Below are 21791 nucleotides of genomic sequence, written 5' to 3'. Positions count from 1 at the left end.
ACATTTCAAATTGTTTTTGGAAAGTGCGGACGTCGTGTCCTCCGGACCAAAGAGGAAAAGAACCATCCGGATTGTTCTAGGCGCAAAGTGTAAAAGGCAGCATGTGTGATGGTATGGGGGTGTATTAGTGCCCAAGACATGAGTAACTTACACATCTGTGAAGGCGCCATTAATGCTGAAAGGTACATACAGGTTTTGGAGCAACATATGTTGCCATCCAAGCAACATTACCACGGACGCCCCTGCTTATTTCAGCAAGACAATGCCAAGCCACATGTTACATCAACGTGGCTTCATAGTAAAAGAGTGCGGGTACTAGACTGGCCTGACTGTAGTCCAAACCTGAAAATGTGTGGCGCATTATGAAGCCTAAAATAGCACAACGGAGACCCCCGGACTGTTGAACAACTTAAGCTGTACATCAAGCAAGAATGGGAAAGAATTCCACCTGAGAAGCTTCAAAAATGTGTCTCCTCAGTTCCCAAACGTTTACTGAGTGTTGTTAAAAGGAAAGGCCATGTAACACAGTGGTGAACATGCCCTTTCCCAACTACTTTGGCACGTGTTGCAGCCATGAAATTCTAAGTTAATTATTATTTACAAAAAAAAAAAGTTTATGAGTTTGAACATCAAATATCTTGTCTTTGTAGCATATTCAACTGAATATGGGTTGAAAATGATTTGCAAATCATTGTATTCTGTTTATATTTACATCTAACACAATTTCCCAACTCATATGGAAACAGGGTTTATAGAATAAGCAGCAACAATTGAAAAATACAGCACAAAAAAATTATATAATGCAGTCGTACGTGTACCACCAGTGGTACGCCAAATCACTTCAATAAATATTCAAACACAGTGTTACTGTTCAAACTGTGCGTAAAGTTACGCGACAAAAATATTAGCATGGCGTAACTTGAAAACAAAAGCATACCCTATTTTTCGGAGTATAAGTCGCACCGGGCGAAAATGCATAATAAAGAAGGAAAAAAACATATATAAGTCGCACTGGAGTATAAGTCACATTTTTTGGGGAAATGTATTTGATAAAAGCCAACACCAAGAATAGATATTTGAAAGGCAATTTAAAATAAATAAAGAATAGTGAACAACAGGCTGAATAAGTGTACGTTATATGAGGCATAAATAACCAACTGAGAAGTCTCTTACGTGAATGAGATAAATAATATTATTTGATATTTTACAGTAATGTGTTAATAATTTCACACATAAGTAGCTGCTGAGTATAAGTCGCACCCCCGGCCAAACTATGAAAAAAACTGCGACTTGTAGTCCGAAAAATACGGTAGTTAGTTTCTTGTGCACAAGAAGTCTTACAGCGGCCCCTACAGGGCGTCATAGTCGATGTTGTCCAGGCCGCTTTCCGGCAATGCGTAAACAGATTTGCTCTTCTTCTTCCTGTTTTCCACCCCCGTGCCTCGGGTTCCCTCGTGGTACCCCGAAAAGGACAGGTAGTCGGCCATGCTGTTCTTCATGCCGTAGCTCACCATGTTGTCATCGTGGCCGCCGGTGGCGGTCAGCTGCATCCTGTGTGGGGAGATCGTAATCGTAACTTGACCAGCGCATCTTTGGGTTAGCATTACGCCTACCTGTTTATTTTATTCCAGTCAAAGTGGCTCCTCATGACGACCGGCGCCTCACCCGCTGGTGGAATTGTTGGGTCGCTCAGACACGGAGAGGTCAACGCGCAGCAAAGGCCGTCCGCAAAGTCTGTAATCAAAGCAAAAATGTCCCTGGAGGTTGGAAAACATCAATTTAAGTGTGTGGAGGCGCAGAATGAAAACAACCGTTCGGTCGGTTGTTGTTTTCGTTTTGTTTCTGTTTGTCCCAGTGCAATAAAGCGCTGTCGCTAACTAATAGGGTTGTCAAAATATGAATACCGTATTTTTCGACCTACAAACTCCGTTTCCATATGAGTTGGGAAATTGTGTTAGATGTAAATATAAACGGAATACAATGATTTGCAAATCCTTTTCAACCCATATTCAGTTGAATATGCTACAAAGACAACATATTTGATGTTCAAACTCATTAACTTTATTTTTTTTCTGCAAATAATAAATAACTTAGAATTTCATGGCTGCAACACGGGCATGTTCACCACTGTGTTACATGGCCTTTCCTTTTAACAACACTCAGTAAACGTTTGAGAACTGAGGAGACACATTTTTGAAGCTTCTCAGGTGGAATTCTTTCCCATTCTTGCTTGATGTACAGCTTAAGTTGTTCAACAGTCCGGGGGTCTCTGTTTTAGGCTTCATAATGCGCCACACATTTTCAATGGGAGACAGGTCTGGACTACAGGCAGGCCAGTCTAGTACCCGCACTCTTTTACTATGAAGCCACGTTGATGTAACACGTGGCTTGGCATTGTCTTGCTGAAATAAGCAGGGTAACGTAGCTTGGATGGCAACATATGTTGCTCCAAAACCTGTATGTACCTTTCAGCATTAATGGCGCCTTCACAGATGTGTAAGTTACCCATGTCTTGGGCACTAATACACCCCCATACCATCACACATGCTGCCTTTTACACTTTGCGCCTAGAACAATCTTTTCCTCTTTGGTCCGGAGGAGACGACGTCCACAGTTTCCAAAAACAATTTGAAATGTGGACTCGTCAGACCACAGAACACTTTTCCACTTTGGATCAGTCCATCTTAGATGAGCTCAGGCCCAGCGAAGCCGATGACGTTTCTGGGTGTTGTTGATAAACGTTTTTCGCCTTGCCTAGGAGAGTTTTAACTTGCACTTACAGATGTAGCGACCAACTGTAATTACTGACAGTGGGTTTCTGAAGTGTTCCTGAGCCCATGTGGTGATATCCTTTACACACGCTTGTTGATGCAGTACAGCCTGAGGGATCGAAGGTCACGGGCTTAGCTGCTTACGTGCAGTGATTTCTCCAGATTCTCTGAACCCTTTGATGATATTACGGACCGTAGATGGTGAAATCCCTAAATTCCTTGCAATAGCTGCTTGAGAAAGGTTTTTCTTAAACTGTTCAATAATTTGCTCACGCATTTGTTGACAAAGTGGTGACACTCGCTCCATCCTTGTTTGTGAATGACTGGGCATTTCATGGAATCTACTTTTATACCCAATCATGGCACCCACCTGTTCCCAATTAGCCTGCACACCTGTGGGATGTTCCAAATAAGTGTTTGATGAGCATTCCTCAACTTTATCAGTATTTATTGCCACCTTTCCCAACTTCTTTGTCACGTGTTGCTGGCATCAAATTCTAAAGTTAATGATTATTTGCCCCCAAAAAAAGTTTATCAGTTTGAACATCAAATATGTTGTCTTTGTAGCATATTCCACTGAATATGGGTTGAAAAGGATTTACATCCGTTTATATTTACATCTAACACAATTTCCCAACTCGTATGGAAACGGAGTTTGTAAATCTGGTTGTGCTTACTGACCTCGAAGCAATTTTATTTTGTACATGGTGTAATGATAATGGCAGTCACACATAAGAGATACGTGTGCACTGCAGGTTGACTGACGCCGGTGTTTCAATAAATGACGGTAGCAAGTACCCGTAAGCAAGCAACACCCAAACGTTTTAAAGTTTCTTTGAGAATATAGTACATTACACAAAATGTTTTAGTACGACTTTGGTAAGCTACGAAGCCGCACCGTTTGATGCAACGCGGAGCAATACGGCTTTCTGCTTTGCTGTGGTGTGTGTATAAGGACCCCAAACTAAACCAACTTTTCTTACCTGTTGATACTTGCTTTTTTTTCAGTATCGTCCGTTTGAAAAATGCAGCAATGATTGGCATGTGATCCCTGAGTCTGCAGAACGCCTGATGTCTTAAAAAAAAACGATGCAGTGTTTCCACATATTTAGGAATTTATAAATGCAGATTTGGTGCTTTCGGTTGGTCCTCGCTTGTACAGAAATGGTAACATAAGTGCCGCTATATTTAGCAAGTAGAAGTACTGATTGAAAGTGAAAGAGAGGTGTATCTTCCGTCTAGGGCAGTGTTTTTCAACCACTGTGCCGCGGCACACTAATGTGCTGTGAGATATTGTCTGGTGTGCCGTGGGAAATTATGCAACTTCACCTAAATGGTCCAAAAAAATATTTTTTGCAAATGAATAATTAAAATAATGTGCCGTTGTCTAGTGTCTGTGCCGTATAGAGCCTGGCAGGGTAACCGTGTAGTACTCCAGTAGGTGGCAGCAGGCAGTTCATTGCTTTGTCGAAGTCGGAACGCGTCGAGGATGGTTTGTCGTGATCCCAATATGCAGAGCACAGCGGGAGACAGCGTGCACACTGCAAAAAGTCAGTGTTCAAAAACAAGAAAAAAAATACAAAAATGAGGGGTATTTTATTTGAACTAAGCAAAATGATCTGCCAATAGAACAAGAACATTTGGCTTGTCAAGACTTTCCAAAACAAGTCAAATTAGCTAACCTCAATTAAGCCAAAAATAGCTTAAAATAAGTATATTCTCACTAATAACAAGTGCACTTTTCTTGATAGAAAAAAAAAGAGACCTTTTTGCTCAATATGTTGAAAAGTATTCTTAAATGAAGTAAATGCTAGTGCCATTATCTTGACATAATGATATGCGCTCGGCATTACATTTCTTGAAAGCAGCAAACTTATACTAAAAATTAATTTATTGTTCTTAATGGAAAGGCAACAAGGCAAGCGCTTGTTACTCTCGGAGTCTCCTAGCCGCTCAGGCAAATCATATGTTCTAAAAATGCATTTTTCCATCGACAACATGACATCATCGCGCCAAGTGCGTGCTCTTTCAGTCAATTAGTGCGCATATTTACAGCCCGCCCCCGGCCAACATTTTTTTAATTGTAATTTTGAGGAATTCATCTGAATGTGCATTAACTATTTCTGTTCAAAATAGTTAGAAATGTTAAATGTTTAAATATTAACTGTCAGTTTACTGTACTGTGCCGACTGTACTACTACTATATGAGTACCTGTTTTCTATTGTTTCATTGAAAAAGTCATGATTTTTTTTAATGCTTGAAATAAGAAATGATGACTTTAAAAAAGTAGTTTTATACTTGTGAGTGTTGATGACACAGCTTTGCATCAGTTGATATTCTAGTTTCAAGCATGTTTTACTCAATATAGGTCATCAAATCTCAGCAACAAGCTGTAATATCTTACTGAGATCATTTAGGAGCAAAACACTTAAAACAAGTAAAAGACTAACATAAAATCTGCTTAGTGAGAAGAATTATCTTATTAGACATAAAATAAGCAAATATCACCCTTATTTGAGATATTTAATCTTCCTTGGATTTCATTTTTTGTAGTGCAGGTACAAAGGTACGTAATGCTAAACCAAAAATGAACAAAAGGCAAGTCTTGTAGGAAAAGGCACTGAAGCATAGGAATGGCTATGCAAAACGTAAGTAAAACGGAACTGGCTACAAAGTCAACAAAAACAGAATGCTGGACGACAGCAAAGACTTACAGTGTGTGTCCGTACAATGTCCCCACAAAGAAGGATAGCATCCGTACAACTGAAGTAGTCTTGATTGCCAATACAAAGCAGGTCAGGCAATAGCACTCAAAGGAAGGCGTGAAGCTGCGACAGGAAAACACCAACAAAACAGGAAAAGCCACCAAAATAACAGCGCAAGACAGGAACTAAAGCACTACACACAGAAAACGACAAACTAAAAAAAAAAAAAGACAACCTGGTGGATTTGTATTTTTTAATGTTTCTGCTAGTTGTGTGCCTTCGTATTTATTCAATGAAAACAATGTGCCTTGGCTCAAAAAAGGTTGAAAAACACTGCTCTAACGATATGAATATTTCATATCACGGTTATTGTGATGAAAATGATCACGGTTATTATTAATACGGAATGTGTTAAAGTACTTATGCACACACTGACATCTTTCAACCAAGTTTTTTTTTAAACATTCCATAAAATAGATTTACACAATCATTGGCAGAAAAACTATAACATTTTGTTCTGGCTTCTTAAGAGTGTTTAACCGTGTTTATTTTTTTCCATTGACATTTGTGCAAATTTTAGAGTGCTTGTTGATGCTTAAAAAAAAAAAAGGGGTTTTGGATGCATCACTTCCGGTTTATGTGACGGAGCGCCAGTTCACTTCCTGTTGTCATCATTCCTTCAAGTTTTGATCAATCACTCTGCTCCTAATAATCAATGTATGGATTATTAGGATTATCTGCAACCGTTTACCCTACAGTCATTTAACCTGTTACTCTGTTAGCATGCTAACATTAAAGTGCTAACGTTTTTAGCTAATTTTACACTTTATATTCTAATTCCCCAGCCATACACCTTAGAGTCATATAACTTGGTATGTGACACATGCTAATATTAACTTGCTCGCCTGCTAACATTAGCATGCTACTTTTTTGAGCTAGTTTTAAATTTGTTTACCCCAGAGTCCTATAACTTGGTATGTGTTACTTGTTAACATGCAAACGATAGCATGCTAGCAAGCTAACTTAGGGATGCTAACTTTTTCATCTAATTTTACAATTTTTTTCTGTATTTCCGCAGCCATACACCTTACAGCTGTCTTACTTGAAATGTGAGACATGCTAACTGTTAGAATGGCATCGTTGGCACACGTGCTAAGTATTAGCATTTTAATACGCGCATGCTAACGTTTTAGGCTAGCTCTATAACTCATTTTGTACACTTAAAAGTTAAAAAGTTAAAGTACCAATGATTGTCACACACACACGAGGTGTGGCGAAATTATTCTCTGCATTTGACCCATCACCCTTGATCACCCCCTGGGAGGTGAGGGGAGCAGTGGGCAGCAGCGGTGGCCGCGCCCGGGAATCGTTTTTGGTGATTTAACCCCCAATTCCAACCCTTGATTACACCTAAAACTCACGGATTCGGACACTCTGCACCATTTTCAAGGCATGGCGGCATCCGGCAACCCCCGGCCTGAGGGTCCAGGGCACAGATAGCAGGCCCATCAAAAATTTCCGCTGGAATTTTCTAATGTGTTGATACAAGTTTATATTGGAGTATGTCCTTTCTTAATGGGGAAAGACGTGAATGTCTCTCGTATTCGTGTTAGCATTAAACTCGCTAATGAGCTAGCATTAGCATGCTTTTCCAGTAAATGAGCAGTATCACCGGTCCGTTAGCTTATCAAAGAGTTATTAATCACGGTTTTACGATAATTTTAAACGGTCGGGAGTTGGACCGCGGTTTATCATTATACCGTTTATCGTTACATTCCTACTTTCGTCAGGTATTTTTTGGCAGTCAAATGCAAGCAGTCATGAAAGTTTTTACAGTGCGAGTGAAAGCAGAGATCTGCCACCACAAGCCCAGGGACAGTCTATTAAAGTTAAAAGTACCAATGATTGTCACACACACACTAGGTGTGGCGAAATTATTCTCTGCATTTGACCCATCACCCTTGATCACCCCCTGGGAGGTGAGGGGAGCAGTGGGCAGCAGCGGTGGCCACGCCCGGGAATCATTTTTGGTGATTTAACCCCCAATTCCAAACCTTGATACTGAGTGCCAAGCAGGGAGGTAATGGGTCCCATTTTTATAGTCTTTGGTATGACTCGGCTGGGGTTTGAACCCACAACCTACCGATCTCAGGGCGGACACTCTAACCACTAGGCCACTGAGTTCCACAGGAAAGCTACAGAAACGTGCAAGCCAACCTTTATCACTTCTTTAAGTGCTAAGAAAACACAGTTTAGAGAGACTCTTGTGTTGCTTGGCGACACTTGGAACAATCCTGCTTTATTTCTTTCACCAGGAAGGCAAAGTGTGACCTTGGGAAATCTATAGGTATTAACTATTGTCATCCTGGCATTATAACAACCCTACCTACTAATATAAACATTTTGACTGTTAGGAGACTTTGTTGGGCTTCTGTTCATTTGTGTTTTCTTTCGGCTCACCAGAATAGTAGTTGATCATTTGCTCCAGGCACTGGAAGGTGAGGCGAGGGGAGATGTAGTACCAGCTGTTGTCCAGCCGGTAGATGCAATAGTGCTTTATGGGGCTGTGCCTGATCGAGAGCACGTACATACCTAAAAACCCACACAGAAAAGTCAGTCGAGCTGTCAATTTGTGCTGAGTTATTTTGAGGAAGGTGCAGCTATCTTTTTTTATTTTTAAAAAGCAGAAGTCGACAGCCGTGTTTATGTTTTTTCAGGCTTAGTCATTCCAGACAGATAAGAGTTCCTCACCGCGCTCCACAGAGCTCTCCCGTACCAGAAAGGAGCCCACCACGTTCCCAGGTAGAAGCAGCAGCTCCTCAGCCTTCTGCCTCGTCACCCCCTCGAACAGCCAACTGAAGGATCAGTTAATAATCAGTCGCCATGGACTCTTTGTGCCAGGTGGATGTGTAGGTGTACCTACCCGTGGTACACTTTGGCCACGTGACTGTCGGGGATGTAGTTCTTCTTTCCCGTCTGAATGGAACTAACCTTCCACCAGTAGGCGTCACTAAGCACCAGCCAAAAGGGAATTAGAAACCATGATCTTTTGCAGGAGATTGCAGTTCTCCGTTCAATAGCGGAACCAAACCAAAAAATGCAGATGAGCGTACTGCGAGATGATGCTGAGCTTCTCCCCCATCTTGAAGATGGGCTTGCCGATGTCTGGAGACGGGTAGTCTGTGAGCACTACCATCAGGCTGTCCTCTGACCCTACACACCAGATTGTTGACGTATCAAACGTGGCCTCCATTGTCACGTTCAGTTTGGCGTTAGGAGATCTCACCTTTCTGAGGGTTGCCGGGGTCTCTCACGTCGACTTTGGGACGGATGCCCACGCCTCGCATCACGTTACCCATCCTCCACGCGAATCAAACTTGGCCTGAAGTAAAGACAGAGACACATCAGCCTGGTTAACTTCCTATAGACGCCTGTCAACCAGCTCTCTCAGCACTCATGCACTAGAGGCAAGCTCGGTCCGTGCGCTGACATCTTATTTCACTGAAAGCTGCAGAGAACAAGAATGTTTTGGACAAGGAACACAAGCAAAAAGTCGTACCCGTTTTGACATCAAGAGAGACGTGAGGAGCCATCGCAACGGCCCTGGTGGCGGAGGTGTAGGCTCCTTCGTGTCGTGGAGAGTAATGACTTGTCAAGAGTCTGCTCGGGACTGACAACACACTTCCTGCCACAAAATGAGGAAGAGGAATGGCCGCAAGTGTTCAGCTAATTCACAGTACAACAAAACAAAGAGGACAGTACCATATACGGAACACTGAAAACCAGTGAGGTGCGGTGAGGTTGATGGCTGGTGAGGCACTGACTTCATCACAGTCAGATTTACAAACATATGAACCCTAAAGAGTATCTTATTCACCATTTGATTGGCAGCAGTTAACGGGTTATGTTTAAAAGCTCATACCAGCATTCTTCCCTGCTTGGCACTCAGCATCAAGGGTTGGAATTGGGGGTTATTAAATCACCAAAAATTATTCCCGGGCGCGGCGCCGCTGCTGCCCACTGCTCCCCTCACCTCCCAGGGGGTGATCAAGGGATGGGTCAAATGCAGAGGAAAAATTTCACCACACCTAGTGTGTGTGTGACAATCATTGGTACTTGAACTAAACTTTAACTTTACACATACAAACTGTAGCACACAAAAAAGCACATTTAATTAAAAAAAACGTGGTCTTACCTTTACTTATAAGTGCGGGAACAGTGGTGTTGGTGTTGGAGGAGTTGTGAATGAATGAAATATGAAATCCGTGCTGCAGTCTGCAGGTGTACCTAATGTTGTGTCCCTGCAGTCGTTCACGGCTCCTCCGGCGCGAGCAATGTTGTTTTTGCACTTTTTGGCTTCTTGTTAAGTGACTTTTTTTGGGTAGACTCGGTCTTGCACGTGGAGGGTTTGGGTGTGGGCTTTGGTTGGTGTGGCGTTCCCGTCGGGGGGTGCATTCTGCGGCAGGGGTGCATTAACCGGCACCAGGAGGCGGGATTACTGCAAGCCTCACACAGTGCATCTTCGCAGCAGTTTTATGATTGCTCAGCACAATAAATACGTTACACACATACAGTTGTTGACAAAATACACTGTACATTATATACCTCAGCTAACTAAACTATGGAAATGTATAATATAATTCATATAGCAATACGGTCTCACTGCACAGCAGGCCAGCAGTTAGCCGGGTCCGCAATCCATGGTGAGGCACTGAGTGACGTGCCTCAACTGGCTGCTGATCACCGCACCGTCTCTTCTCAGTATTTGACAACAAATGTGAAAATTCAGCGATTTTGAATAAAAATAATCTAAAACTGGTGAAGTTATATGGAAAATAACTTTATAGTATAATCACTGAATACATATAACAATTTAATACTTTTTTTTTCTTTCCATGATGGCAGGTGAGACCGCACGTCACTGCTGAAAACCTTAAGTCAGTGGTTCTTAACCTTGTTGGAGGTACCGAACCCCACCACAGCTGATATCTGCTTAAAAAATTGAGCGCGCTCCACCCAAACAAGGCCTCCGGCCTTGACAATATCCCCTCCATATTTCTCAGGGACTCTGCCTCCATCATTGCCCCAATCATCACACACATAATAAACCTCTCAATTTCACACGGCCAAGTACCAAAAGATTTTAAGATAGCAAAAGTAACTTCCCTCTTTAAAAAAGGAAGCAAATTGGAACTTGGCAACTACCGACCTGTTTCTATTCTCAGTTCCATTTCGAAAGTAATGGAAAAAATAGTTTATGAACAGGTCGATAGTTACCTTGCCACCAATAAACTCATGTACAAATTCCAATCCGGCTTCAGAACTAACCACTCCACTGACACATGCCTTCTCTATCTGAGTGACCACATCAAACATGAGATGGACATGGGCAAATACTGCGGCATGGTCATGCTGGACCTTCAGAAGGCCTTTGACACCGTTAACCACACTAAGCTCAGAGCAATCGGATTTGACAAAACCTCATGGAGCTGGATGCAATCTTACTTGGAGGGGAGGGAACAGGTGGTAGAGGTGAACGGCACCGTGTCCCCCCCCCCCTCTCAGTAAGCTGTATATTAGGGCCTTTACTGTTCCTAATATACATAAACCACATGTCATTAGCATGCGACTGTGAATTGTTCTTGTTTGCGGATGACTCGGCCCTGCTGGTATCCGGCAAGGACAAGTCACAGGCGGATAAAATCCTCAGTGCTGAACTCTGTAGAACTTGCACCTGGCTCGCTGACAATAATCTATCCATACACTTAGGTAAAACTGACAATAAACTATCCATACACTTAGGTAAAACTGACAATAAACTATCCATACACTTAGGTAAAACTGACAATAAGCTATCCATACACTTAGGTAAAACTGACAATAAACTATCCATACACTTAGGTAAAACTGACAATAAACTATCCATACACTTAGGTAAAACTGACAATAAACTATCCATACACTTGGGTAAAACTGACAATAAACTATCCATACACTTAGGTAAAACTGACAATAAACTATCCATACACTTAGGTAAAACTGACAATAAACTATCCATACACTTAGGTAAAACTGACAATAAACTATCCATACACTTAGGTAAAACTGACAATAAACTATCCATACACTTAGGTAAAACTGACAACAAGCTATCCATACACTTAGGTAAAACTGACAATAAACTATCCATACACTTAGGTAAAACTGACAATAAACTATCCATACACTTAGGTAAAACTGACAATAAACTATCCATACACTTGGGTAAAACTGACAATAAACTATCCATACACTTAGGTAAAACTGACAATAAACTATCCATACACTTAGGTAAAACTGACAATAAGCTATCCATACACTTAGGTAAAACTGACAATAAACTATCCATACACTTGGGTAAAACTAACAATAAACTATCCATACACTTAGGTAAAACTGACAATAAACTATCCATACACTTAGGTAAAACTGACAATAAACTATCCATACACTTAGGTAAAACTGACAATAAACTATCCATACACTTGGGTAAAACTGACAATAAACTACCCATACACGTAGGTAAAACTGACAATAAACTATCCATACACTTAGGTAAAACTGACAATAAACTATCCATACACTTAGGTAAAACTGACAATGAACTATCCATACACTTAGGTAAAACTGACAATAAACTATCCATACACTTGGGTAAAACTGACAATAAACTACCCATACACTTAGGTAAAACTGACAATAAACTATCCATACACTTAGGTAAAACTGACAATAATCTATCCATACACTTAGATAAAACTGACAATAAACTATCCATACACTTGGGTAAAACTGACAATAAACTATCCATACACTTAGGTAAAACTGACAATAAACTATCCATACACTTAGGTAAAACGGAATCCATCCTATTTGGGTCCCACATCAACCTTAAGAAAGTCAGTGACTTCACTATAAAAGTGGGTGACATTGTTATCACCAGGAAAGATGAGGTCACCTACCTAGGTTCCATTCTAGAGGCTAATCTTTCCTGTGATAAAATGGCAATCAAGGTCATCAAAAAGGTCAACCAACGAACGAGATTTCTCTACAGAATCTCCTCTCTGGTCAACAAAAGCACCATGAAGATTCTAGCGGGAACTCTCATTCAACCCTTTTTCTATTACGCATGCACCTCCTGGTACCCTAGCACCTCCAAAACCCTCAAATCTAGACTCCAAACATCCCAGCACAAGCTAGTCAGATTACTTCTAGACCTCCACCCCAGATCACACCTCACTCCTACCCACTTCTCCAAAGTGGGCTGGCTCAGGGTGGAGGACAGAGTAAAACAACTTGCACTGAGCCTGGTCTATAAAATCCGCTACACCTCCCTGATACCCTGATCAAACTACTTCCTTAACGTAAATGACCGCCATAACCACAACACCAGGGGGAGCTCCACTAACCACGTTAAACCCAGATTCCGATCTAACAAAGGTCTTAACTCATTCTCCTTCTATGCCACATCAATGTGGAATGCACTCCCAACAGGTGTAAAAGAAAGGGCATCTCTATCCTCCTTCAAAACCGCAATAAAACAACACCTCCAGGCAACTTTAACCCTTAACTAACACCCTCCCCGGATTGTAAATAATCAAATGTAAACAATCAAATGTAGATACTTTTCTTATGCTTTCTGATCTCTCTCTCTCTCTCTATGTCCACTACTTGCTGTACATACCCTACCAAGTCAGACCTACACTGTTTCAATATCCATTTCTCTGTTCTCAATTGTTGATGACTGATAACAACCAAACCTAACAAGTGCACCTGACCAATCGAAACAATCTCTGGTACAATCTTTTATAAGTATTTAGTCAATTTTATAGACCTACTTCATGACATACCTCTCAATAATTACCGTGAATTCCAGGCTATAGAGCGCACCTCTATTTAAGCCACACCAACAAAATGTTAGAAGAAATATTTTTTTTTATATATACAGTATTAGCCGCAGATATGTACTGGCACGAAATATTTTATAAATGTTTATTTACATACCTTGAATGTTTCCAAACGGTGCCTGTCACACGGCAGTAAAACGGCTGATCGAACAAAACAGAAGTCATCGTCTTGGACCCCTTAGCAGCGTAAGCTAGCTCTCCGATCAGCTAAACAGACTCAATAACTCCACCGTGACGTTTTGGTGAATTTCGAAACTAAAACAATACAAAAAGTAAGTTAAAACACTACATACACTTGTCCACATTTTAACATATTTGCTAATGCGAACGACGCGAGCTTGATTACATTACGACCGCATGTATAAATATGCATGAAAACACTCCTACAGACATCCCACATGGGACAGTTTAGTAAGTATAAACAGTTTTTTGTTATATTGTAAAACCTACAAAGGTTGCTTGGAGTGATGATGAAGAATCCTTTTGAGCAGAAACGTTATTGACGGTTGTACTTCCGGTTCAAGGCATTAAAACAGGAAGTACATTACCAACCCGCAACACCTGCAGTGAGAAAACTCATCCAAAAGTAACACGCCATTTCAGTATCTGTGGAAAACTATTTTTTAAACACATATCGCTCTTAGCGAAGGAAAATGCATAAATTAGCCGCACTGTTTTGTAAGCTACAGGAATCAAAGTGTAGGAAAAAAGTAGCGCTTGTAGTCCAGAATATATGGTAGCTAAAAAAGTGTGTATATTTTGGTATTTCACTAATGCTAACTGTAAGCATACTATTGTTATCATGTTTGCTCTGTTAGCTAATTTTGCTGATATTTTTGTTACTAGACGCTATCTAGCCAGTGTGCTAACTGTTAGTGTTTCAGTTCGCCATCTCACAAAACTTCCACCAAAATTGCATTTTCCAGTTCTTTCAAAACAATTTAAATATTGTACTGGTTTTGAAAGTTAAAAACCAAAATGATCTTCGCATCCTTCAATCAATCAATCAATCCATCAATGTTTACTTATATAGCCCTAAATCACAAGTGTCTCAAAGGGCTGCACAAGCCACAACCACATCCTCGGCTCAGATCCCAGATAAGGGCAAGGAAAAACTCAACCCAATGGGACAATGAGAAACCTTGGAGAGGACCGCAGATGTGGGGACCCCCGCCCCAGGGCGACCGGTGCAATGGATGTCGAGTGGATCTAACATAATAGTGTGAGAGTCCAGTCCATAGTGGATCTAACATAATAATGTGAGAGTCCAGTCCATAGTGGATCTAACATAATAATGTGAGAGTCCAGTCCATAGTGGATCTTGCATAATATTGTGAGAGTCCAGTCCATAGTGGATCTAACATAATAGTGAGTGTTCAGTCCATAGTGGATCTAACATAATAGTGTGAGAGTCCAGTCCATAGTGGATCTAACATAATAGTGAGTGTTCAGTCCATAGTGGATCTAACATAATAGTGTGAGAGTCCAGTCCATAGTGGATCTAACATAATAGTGAGAGTCCAGTCCATAGTGGATCTAACATAATAATGTGAGAGTCCAGTCCATAGTGGATCTAACATAATATTGTGAGAATTCAGTCCATAGTGGATCTAACACAAGAGTGAGAGTCCTGTCCATAGTGGATCTAACATAATAGTGAGAGTCCAGTCCATAGTGGATCTAACATAATAATGTGAGTCCAGTCCATAGTGGATCTAACATAATAGTGTGAGAGTTCAGTCCATAGTGGATCTAACATAATAGTGAGAGTCCAGTCCATAGTGGATCTAACATAATAGTGAGAGTTTAGTCCATAGTGGATCTAACATAATAGTGAGAGTTCAGTCCATAGTGGATCTAACATAATAGTGAGAGTCCAGTCCTTAGTGGATCTAACATAATAATGTGAGAGTCCAGTCCATAGTGGATCTAACATAATAGCGTGAGAGTTCAGTCCATAGTGGATCTAACATAATAGTGAGAGTCCAGTCCATAGTGGATCTAACATAATAGTGAGAGTCCAGTCCATAGTGGATCTAACATAATAGTGAGAGTCCAGTCCATAGTGGATCTAACATAATAGTGAGAGTCCAGTCCATAGTGGGGCCAGCAGGAGACCATCCCGAGCGGAGACGGGTCAGCAGCGCAGAGATGTTCCCAACCAATGCACAGGCGAGCGGTCCACCCCGGGTCCCCAAAGGAAGAGGTGGACAGAGCAGAAAAGAAAAGAAACGGCAGATCAACTGGTCTAAAAGGGGGTCTATTTAAAGGCTAGAGTATACAAATGAGTTTTAAGATGGGACTTAAATGCTTCTACTGAGGTAGCATCTCTAACTGTTACCGGGAGGGCATTCCATAGTACTGGAGCCCCAATAGAAAACGCTCTATAGCCCGCAGACTTTTTTTGGGCTCTGGGAATCACTAATAAGCTGGAGTTCTTTGAAGGCAGATTTCTTGCCGGGACATATGGTACAATACAATCAGCAAGATAGGACGGAGCTAGACCGTGTAGTATTTTATACGTAAGTAGTAAAACCTTAAAGTCACATCTTAAGTGCACAGGAAGCCAGTGCAGGTGAGCCAGTATAGGTATATGTATATATATATATATATACAGTATAGGTATATATGTATATAAAGGTATATACAGTATAGGCGTAATATGATCAAACTTTCTTGTTCTTGTCAAAAGTCTAGCAGCCGCATTTTGTACCAACAGTAATCTTTTAATGCTAGACATAGGGAGACCCGAAAATAATAGGTTACAGTAATCGAGACGATCCTTTGTCTTAGTCTGTGGCCCTCCTGCTATAGATTGGATCCTGCTGATTGTCGACTGTGGACTAAATCCAACGAGTCCCCCAAAAAGCTAAAATGTGAGGTCTGTACATAAAAAATGTACCTCATCATTAGCGTACAAACCTCCACAAAGTGTTACTCGCAGCTGTTGGTCCTGTTAAAGCTAATATTTATCAGTCAGGGACTTCCCTATTGCGGTAGTTTACGGAAGCCTCCAGAACTTGACTGATGTTTGTTATTACAGCGCACGTCGGGGAAGTCGTAAGCAATTTTCAGAAGACAGTTAATGCTTTGTAAGTAGTTTTCATAAAGACCGAAGCTTTCCGTCTAAAATGACAAAATTACCGACTGGAAAGATTTGCCTGCATTTTTTTTTTCTGGAAGCTTGAGTCCTGATGTGTTTGTCATCAGGGTTCAAGTTTTTTTCCCCACCTAAGGTTCTTTTTATGCCCTTAAACCATTCCACATTCCACATGCTGCACCACCGCTGACTGCGACTGCGAATAGCAACATCTGAAGTCAGTCTGACCTCACTGGATCTGGGAAACCACAAAAAGACTTTAGTTGTTACGCTACATGCTCCTGTATGTCTTCACCTCGTTCAGCAGCTGCAAAGTGGAAACGCTTAACACTCAACATCCCCTGGGATGGTTCAATTCTGTATTTGGCCACAATTTCCTGGTATCTGTAAATCTACTCATTACGGCCTTTTTCCACCAAGGTCCTGTAACCTTTAGTTTCTGGAACCAAAGGTCCCAGTGGACCTGTGTGCTTTCCACCACATTTCACAGTTCAATGTAGTTTATAGAAGTCAGCTTGATGATGCATGGCAGAGTGGTACAAAATAACTATAATATGAACATTTCATATCACCATTATTGTCACCAAAATGATCATTATTATCACAGTATGTGCTCAAAAAGTACATTTATAACCAGGTTTCACGAAATCAAAAGCAGTGAAGTTGGCACGTTGTGTGAATGGTAAATAAAAACACAATATAATGATTTGCAAATCCTTTTCAACTTATATTCAATTGAATAGACTGCAAAGACAAGATATTTAAGGTTGAAACTGAGAAACTTAGATTTTTTCCGCAGATAATAATTAACTTAGAATTTAATGACAGTAACACATTGCAAAACAATTGCCACAGGGGCATTTTTACCACTGTGTTACATGGCCTTTCCTTTTAACAACACTCAGTAAAGGTTTGGGAACTGAGGAGACACATTTTTGAAGTGGAATTCTTTCCCATTCTTGCTTGATGTACAGCTTAAGTTGTTCAACAGTCTCCCTTCTCATATTTTAGCCTTCATATTGCACCACACATTTTCAATGGGAGACAGGTCTAGACTACGGGCAGGCCAGTCTAGTACCCGCACTCTTTTACTATGAAGCCACACTGTTGTAACACGTGGCTTAGCATTGTCTTGCTGAAATAAGCAGGGGCGTCCATGAACAAGACGTTGCTTGGATGGCAACATATGTTGCTCCAAAACCTGTATGTACCTTTCAGCATTAATGGCGCCTTCACAGATGTGTAAGTTACCCATGTCTTGGGCACTAATACACCCCCATACCATCACACATGCTGCCTTTTACACTTTGCGCCTAGAACAGTCAAGATGGTTCTTTTCCTCTTTGGTCCGGAGGACACAACGTCCACAGTTTCCAAAAACAATTTGAAATGTGGACTCATCAGACCACAGAACACTTTTCCACTTTGTATCAGTCCATCTTAGATGAGCTCGGGCCCAGCGAAGTCGGCGGGGTTTCTGGGTGTTGTTGATAAATGGCTTTGGCTTTGCATAGTGTCATGTCTGTGTAATCATGTTTTGTTTTAGTCATGTTTTGTTTTGTTTAGTTATTGGACTCTTTAGTTTCTGGCTTTTCACTCCCTTGTCTTGTTTCCATGGTTACCCATTAGTTTCACCTGTTCCACGTTTGGACTCATTGTGCACTCTTGTTTGTCACCATAGCAACCCATTAGTTTTCACCTGTCATGTCACGCACCTGTTTTGAGTCACGCACCTGTTGTTAATCATGTCTGTGTTATTTAAGCTTTTCATTTTCTGTTGTTCGTCCTGGTGTCATATCTTTTCTAACTCTGCTATCCTCTCGTATCAAGCCCTGTTCACGGTCCCATGCCACAGTAAGTGTTTTTTATTTCGTGTTCACAGTTTCTACCTTTGAGCAAGTTTTGTTTTCATTCGCCAAGTTTTTTTTTACCTCCGCCATTGTGCGCGCTTTTCGTTTGTTCCTTTTTGATAGTAATAAATAAATCATGTATTCACCTTCACGCCATGTCTGGTCCAAATCACTTGCACCTCGGGAGAACAAACCTCGCCATAGTCCCTGTCGTGACAGAGAGTGCACAATGAGTCCAAAACGTGGAACAGGTGAAACTAATGGGTAACCATGGAAACAAGACAAGGGAGTGAAAAGCCAGAAACTAAAGAGTCCAATAACTAAATAAAACAAAACATGATTACACAGACATGACACATAGTAGAGTTTTAACTTGCACTTACAGATGTAGCGACCAACTGTAGTTACTGACAGTGGTTTTCTGAAGTGTTCCTGAGCCCCTGTGATGCAGTACCGCCTGAGAGATCGAAGGTCACCGGCATTCAATGTTGGTTTTCGGCAGTGATTTCTCCAGATTCTCTGAACCCTTTGATGATATTACAGACCTTAGATGGTTAAATCCCCAAATTTCTTGCAATAGCTGGTTGAGAAACGTTGTTCTTAAACTGTTGGACAATTTGCTCACGCATTTGTTGACAAAGTGGTGACCCTCGCCCCGTCCTTGGTTGTGAATGACTGAGCATTTCATGGAAGCTGCTTTTATACCCAATCATGGCACCCACCTGTTCCCAATTTGCCTGTTCACCTGTGGGATGTTCCAAATAAGTCTTTGATGAGCATTCCTCAACTTTCTCAGTCTTTTTTGAAACATGTTGCAGGGATCAAATTCCAAATGAGCTAATATTTGCAAAAAACTTTTTAAATGGGGGGAACATGTCCCTGAAACTTGGAATCCTGGGAAATCTGGGAATTTGTCAAGGGAAAGGCCGCGATTCCCGAATAGGCTGAACAGTTTGAATCGGATGAAAAATGTGGAGAAGAAAAAGAATAAATAGATGAATTTTGGTGTAAAAAACCATGTATGTGAATGTTTGGAGCATTCACACAATAAGGCAACAAGAGAAGTATCCAACATTTCTTTTTTTAAAGAAAATACATTTTTTTGACACTCCTATTATTTAACAAGCTAGTTTTTGGTGGTATTTCATTTACCGGGGTACATTGATAAGTTTCTGCCCTAGAAAAGGGCCTTATCATGCTAAAAGTCCCAGGATTGGGTCCAAATTTGCTCCTAAGGACTTCTTGTGAACTCCATCCCAGACCTAAAACATAAAGTCCTGTACAAAAATAGCCAAATAAGAACTCGTCTATTGGCTGTTTTTGTCCGCTTTGTTGCGGAGAGAATGACATCAGGGACCGCGGTAATGATTCAAACAGAATCTTTCAAGCGGCTTGTGAGGTTATTCCAGGATACTTGAGACTTTGTGGAAGTCCTGCAACTGAAGTGAAAGTCTTCCTCACTGTGGGGCCCCACCTGTGCGTCCCATCCCGCTCCACCTCAGGGCGGAGATAATGCCAGGCTTTACGTCCCCCGGGCCGGGTAACTACGGGTTACCGTGCCAACGCCAGCCCCTGCCAAGCCCATAATAAGATGCCTGCAGGCATCCAGATGGGAGATAATCGCCATGTCATCATTTATTACCTAGTCATTACTCGCCAGTGAGCTATTTTCACGGCGTGCGTTTTCACTGTGCACCTGTGTGAGAAGAAGGCGCGTCCATCCCTCCTCTTTTGGACCGCCTCTAAGCCACATCTGATAACGTCTTTGGAAGAATGCACCAGTGATCTGGAAGCCTCAATCTGCAGGGACATTAAAGCAAGCATGGAGTGCTTGGTGGCCCCTGGCTCCCCCCGTGGTGCAGTGCAGGCACACTGACGCCAAGCGTCTGTTACGTAACAAAGCAAAGGCTCCAGGCTTTCTTTTCCACTGGCTGCTGGTCCAATTCCCCGCTGGCACTTCCATGAGGAGCTTTGACTTCTTCTCAGGGCCATCCCACGGCATTTGTCATCCTAAGCCAGGCAGAGATATCCTTTTATGTTTTGGAAAGACGGAATCGGGACTTTGCTAAAACTGCTTGTCCAAGCTAAACAAAGAACTTTCAACAAAATAAATCGCCTTTCGATGTGATTTCCTGCATCCATCTCTGTTTTAAGTACCGATGATCTTGTCCAGGGCCGCAAATAGGGATGGGTAAATGCCAACAAAGAAATTGGCTCCACTTCTCCAAGAATGCTCTCTATTAGGCCCTTTTGCACCACACAGTTCATGAACTTTTAGTTCCTGGGACCTCTGGTTCCTGGATCTATAGCAGACCTGGGCAAATTAAGGCTCCAGGCTTTCTTTTCCACTGGCTGCTAGACCAATTCCCCGCTGGCACTTCCATGAGGAGCTTTGACTTCTCCTCAGGACCATCCCACGGCATTTGTCATCCTAAGCCAGGCGGAGATATCCTTTTGTGTTTTGGAAAGACGGAATCGGGACTTTGCTAAACCTGCTTGTCCAAGCTAAACAAAGAACTTTCAACAAAATAAATGGCCTTTGGATGTGATTTCCTGCAGCCATCTCTCTGTTTTAAGTACCGATGATCTTGTCCAGGACTGCAAATAGGGATGGGTAAATGCCAACAAAGAAATTGGCTCCACTTCTCCAATAATGCCCTATATTAGGCCCTTTTCCACCACAAAGTTCAGGAACTTTTGGTTCCTGCAACCTCTGGTTCCTGGATCTATAGCAGACCTGGGCAAATTAAGGCCTGTTAGGCTTTTCAATCTGGCCCACCGGACATTCTCAAATACATTTTTTAGATCTTTAAGATGGAAAGTGTAGCTGCCATTATGATGTGCAGTGATGTTGTCGAATGACCGTAAGTCTTCAACTATACAAAGTCTTTCAATGGTTAGAATCTGCGCTTTTGCATGATATACTAGTTACTATAGTAATCTACTTAGTTAGTATGGTCATCTAAGTGACGAGGCACCAAGCAGTGTGGGCGGGGAGCGTTTCCACAGAGTGTTTCCAGAGCGACCAGCCTGAAAAGTGGGTGTCAGGACAGACGCGGAAAGAGATTTTTACAACAAAGTTCTAAAACTTAACGTTACATCACATACATCAGATTGTAGGTGGGGGTTTTTTTACCCTCTGTGTCCATATTTTGCTGTGTTTGTTGCATTTCGCTTGATTGTAAAATATGTGGATGGAGAGGGGGTGTGACGTTCATATGTTGTCAATATTCAGTGTTTTATCCTTCATAGTTAATATTGTAAATCCCACATTCTTTATTTTCATGTACATTCTGGGTGTCTCATTCAGTAAAAAAACATACATACACATATATATACAAACCCTGTTTCCATATGAGTTGGGAAATTGTGTTGGATGTAAATATAAACGGAATACAATGATTTGAAAATCCTTTTC

The 21791-nt window shown here is 41.5% G+C and overlaps 1 protein-coding gene across 2 annotated transcripts in view; it reads right to left on the bottom strand.

Moving 5' to 3' along the window:
* Nucleotides 1-717: 717 nt before the first annotated feature.
* The window catches only part of sla1a (Src like adaptor 1a), a 48939-nt gene continuing 27865 nt past the window's right edge, over nt 718-21791 (bottom strand). The window contains exons 3-10 of one of the 2 annotated variants that reach the window (XM_061931025.1): nt 9037-9162; nt 8764-8859; nt 8591-8690; nt 8401-8487; nt 8229-8332; nt 7938-8069; nt 1614-1734; nt 718-1551 (exon numbers count right to left, since the gene is read on the bottom strand). In XM_061931025.1, the coding sequence (XP_061787009.1) occupies nt 1350-1551; nt 1614-1734; nt 7938-8069; nt 8229-8332; nt 8401-8487; nt 8591-8690; nt 8764-8836 (819 nt within the window). In that variant the 5' untranslated portion in view covers nt 8837-8859; nt 9037-9162 and the 3' untranslated portion in view covers nt 718-1349. Of the gene's footprint in view, nt 1552-1613; nt 1735-7937; nt 8070-8228; nt 8333-8400; nt 8488-8590; nt 8691-8763; nt 8860-9036; nt 9340-21791 lie in introns of those variants that run through there. The other variant, XM_061931027.2, reaches the window with a different exon arrangement.

Source organism: Nerophis lumbriciformis, linkage group LG37, assembly GCF_033978685.3.
Source record: "Nerophis lumbriciformis linkage group LG37, RoL_Nlum_v2.1, whole genome shotgun sequence".
Taxonomy (NCBI): domain Eukaryota; kingdom Metazoa; phylum Chordata; class Actinopteri; order Syngnathiformes; family Syngnathidae; genus Nerophis; species Nerophis lumbriciformis.
This window is presented reverse-complemented; position numbering and strand designations above follow the sequence as displayed.